The sequence below is a fragment of the Nematolebias whitei genome, chromosome 7, assembly GCF_014905685.2.
Source record: "Nematolebias whitei isolate Nwh7 chromosome 7, NemWhi1, whole genome shotgun sequence".
NCBI classification, from domain to species: domain Eukaryota; kingdom Metazoa; phylum Chordata; class Actinopteri; order Cyprinodontiformes; family Rivulidae; genus Nematolebias; species Nematolebias whitei.
The window spans coordinates 48614612-48617947 of NC_056504.1; the positions used below are offsets into that span (position 1 = coordinate 48614612).

The following is a 3336-nucleotide window of genomic DNA, read 5'->3' on the forward strand; positions in this document are numbered from 1 at the left end:
GGAGTCTCAGGGACTGGTGAGAGACAGGGGAGTCTCAGGGACTGGTGTTTTTGTTGTTAATCAGTCATTTATGTATTTTTATTATTGATCTAGTATTTGCTCAGTTTCATGAGTGACACTTTGGACAATTTTTTTAAAAGTCAAAGACAAGTCTCCATTTCATGGAATGTTATGGACATTAAAGTTATATTGCTTAATTTATTGATTAAAATTTCATTTAATGTACGACATCATTTCATGTACAACAAAAACAATGATGCGCGACCATACAGGCCACGCCTCCTTTTTAACCACACCCCTTCTTCTTTAGCTCTTGGTGGTGGTGTGGCGTATGGGGGCCCAGTAGACAGCCTGGACTCCGTGATTCCGGCAGCGGCGTCTCCGCAGTCGTATGTGGCCGCTATCAGAACTGGACTGGACGTCTCATCTTTGGAACAAGGTCTGTACTGAACCCAGCCATCTAATTGGTTGGCCGGTGTGATGTCATCAGTATTGTGTGTGGATAGATTTCTGTTTACCTGTTCCACCTACAGAGCCTCCCCCAATGGGCGGAGCTTATCATGATGTTCCCCAGCTGTGTCCCTATGCTGCTGCTGGACGGTGTTACTATGAGGATAGATGCCCCTATCTCCATGGCAACCTGTGTGAGGTGTGCAGCCTGCATGTGCTTCACCCCTTTGATGCTGAGCAGAGGAGAATGCACGAGAAGGTTAGAGCTCCGCACAGATGTCTGTCTGAGTCCAGGATGGGCGGAGCCTAATGCTACACTGTGTGTTTCTGCAGGCGTGTCTGTTGGCGTTCGAGGCCGACATGGAGAAGGCCTTCGCAGCTCAGTTCAGCCAGGACAAGGTGGGTATGTCGGGTCTCTGTGCCTGTTTCCATGGTGACGGCTGTCCTGACAGGTGTTGTTGTTGTTCAGGTGTGCTCCATCTGCATGGAGGTGGTGGTTCAGAAGGCGAGCCTGTCGGAGCGAAGGTTCGGCATTCTGTCCTCCTGTTGTCACGTCTTCTGTCTCACCTGCATCCGGCAGTGGCGTGGAACCAGAACCTTCTGCAACAAGATCATCAAGTGAGAGTCAAGTCCACTTGGACCACAGTCTGGGTCCAGACACTGATGATGCATCTCTCAGGTCCTTGGACAAACTGGACCGGTGGAAGACCAAAGAAGAATTTGGTCTAAAACTTCTCCAGGAGACCAGCTGAATCTGAAAGTCTGAATCCATCAAAGACCAGAACCAGAATCTGAGAGATCCATTCATCCTTCAACTGGACCTTGCAGAGTTAAAATCCTGTTTCAGTTAGTCTGAGGTTCAGATGGACTCAGCTAAAGGAACCAGAACTGGTTCTCAGTGAGGCTGCTGGGAACAGCATGAAGGTCTCCTTTAACATGGTTCTTTGCTGAACTGTGGTTCTGTAGCAGGTTCTGTGGTTGTGTCAGAGGTTCTGCGGTTCTGATCGTATGACTCCTCGCAGGTCGTGTCCGGAGTGTCGGGTCATCTCAGAGTTCGTCATTCCCTCGGCGTTCTGGGTGGAGGATCAGGAGGAAAAGGATCAGCTGATAGAGCTCTTCAAGTCAGGTGTCAGGTGAGCTTCCGGTCTAAGCCCCGCCTACCTGCTGTCTGCCAATGAGCTGGCAGTTTGAACAGGAAGTGTTTCCTGGTGTCTGCAGTAAGAAGGCCTGTAAGTACTTCGATCAGGGCCGTGGCTCCTGTCCGTTTGGAGGAAAATGTTTGTATCTTCACGCCTTCCCAGACGGAACTCAACCAGAACCGGACCGGCCCCGTAAGCAGCTGAGCTCCGAGGGAAACGTTCGGGTCAGAAAGCACTGCTGCTACCTGGGAGTTGTAGTTCATTCCAGCTGGAATTTGTAGTTTCTAATGTTGTTTTCTTCTCTTCAGTTCATGAACAACGTGCGTCTGTGGGATTTCATCCAGGAGCGCGAACAGCGGGCGCCCCCGCCCTTACCGTCCATGGATGATGACATCACAGAGCTTCGAGAGCTCTTCATGCAGATGTCGGGTCCGAGCAATGAGGAAGCAGAGGCTCCACCCACTTCAGAGCATTAAAGAGGTGGGCGGAGCAGATTCTGCTTTCTCCATGGTAACCTGTGGCTCAATGAGACGACGCGTTTACTGAGATTAAATCATGTGACCTCTCTGCAGCTTCCTGTCTGACTGTGTTTCATTAAAGAACTGATTTTATTTATTGTATAAAAGTAAATCTAGAAAAAAAAATCCCCTTTGGTTGTTGTGTTGGTTTTATTTTCACACGTGGATGGCAAACAGCAAACCAAACCCACAATGACCCCCGACATCTACAACTGCTTATCTGTTTTAACAATTCAAGATGGCCGCAGCAGCTAATGAAGCTCACTGCAGGTCGGTGAGTTTTTCACGTCAAGTAAAAGGTTGGTGTGGTAGCAGCTGAGCATTCAGTTCCTCCATTTCTATTCTTATTTTGAAAATATCAAGACAACCGGACCTTTATTCTGTAGATGAACATTTCACTTCCTTCTGGAACGAGTTCCACTTTTTTAAACTGAGAAACGGATGCAGATAACTCCATCCTGAGGCTCATCCCACACATCTCAACTCTCTGGTTCTGCTCCACACAGCACCAGTTAAGAGCCCGTCCACTGTTGGTACCACCCCACTCAGCCCAGTTTATGGGACCACCTTCTTCGTGGTTCCAAGTGGTCTGCTCCGAGGAGCCGGTTCTGACGTTAACAGACAGCAGAGCGTCACCAGATGATTCATGAATACAGTAGCCCTCGCTTATCGCAGGGGTTATGTCTCAGACACCCCGCCATAAGTGAAAATCCATGAAGTAGGAACACTATTTATTTTAGTATTTATATATTAAGGCTGTATAAACCCTTCCCAAACTCATGCAATGTCCTTAACAATGTTCTAAACTCCCAAACCTACGTAATTTTAACATATGTGTATGTACTGTAGTTTATTGTTGTCATTGTCTACTGTTTTGTTGTTCTGTCTTGGACAGGTCCCTCTTGTAAATGAGTCCCCGTGGCTCAATGAGGCTAGCCTGTATAATTAAAGGTTGAATGAATGAATGGGAAAAAAAAAAGTACTGTACAGTACTGCAAAATTTTACATGGGTACTCACCAGTGAAGACACAACTTGAAGGATGAGTTCAGCTTCAGGATTATTTGCGACTTTTCTGACAGTTCTGTGAGCTTCATAGATAAATTGTTACTTCTGACTTTGTGTTGCAAAACTTTTTACCTCCTCGGTTTCTCTGCTAGTGTTTGCTGCTCTTTGAATTTCGGCAGAGAGCAGCGGCCGGACGCACTGTTGACTTGCAAAGAAACAATCT

At 47.2% G+C, this 3336-nt stretch overlaps 1 protein-coding gene across 1 annotated transcript in view; it reads left to right on the forward strand.

Annotated features, from left to right (window-relative positions):
* mkrn2 (makorin, ring finger protein, 2) overlaps nt 1-2132 on the forward strand; it is a 4282-nt gene extending 2150 nt beyond the window's left edge. The window contains exons 4-10 of the mRNA XM_037679719.1: nt 311-439; nt 534-709; nt 784-849; nt 920-1068; nt 1473-1583; nt 1669-1813; nt 1898-2132. Of these exons, the coding sequence (XP_037535647.1) occupies nt 311-439; nt 534-709; nt 784-849; nt 920-1068; nt 1473-1583; nt 1669-1813; nt 1898-2065 (944 nt within the window). The 3' untranslated portion in view covers nt 2066-2132. The remainder of the gene's footprint in view (nt 1-310; nt 440-533; nt 710-783; nt 850-919; nt 1069-1472; nt 1584-1668; nt 1814-1897) is intronic.
* Nucleotides 2133-3336: the final 1204 nt, after the last annotated feature.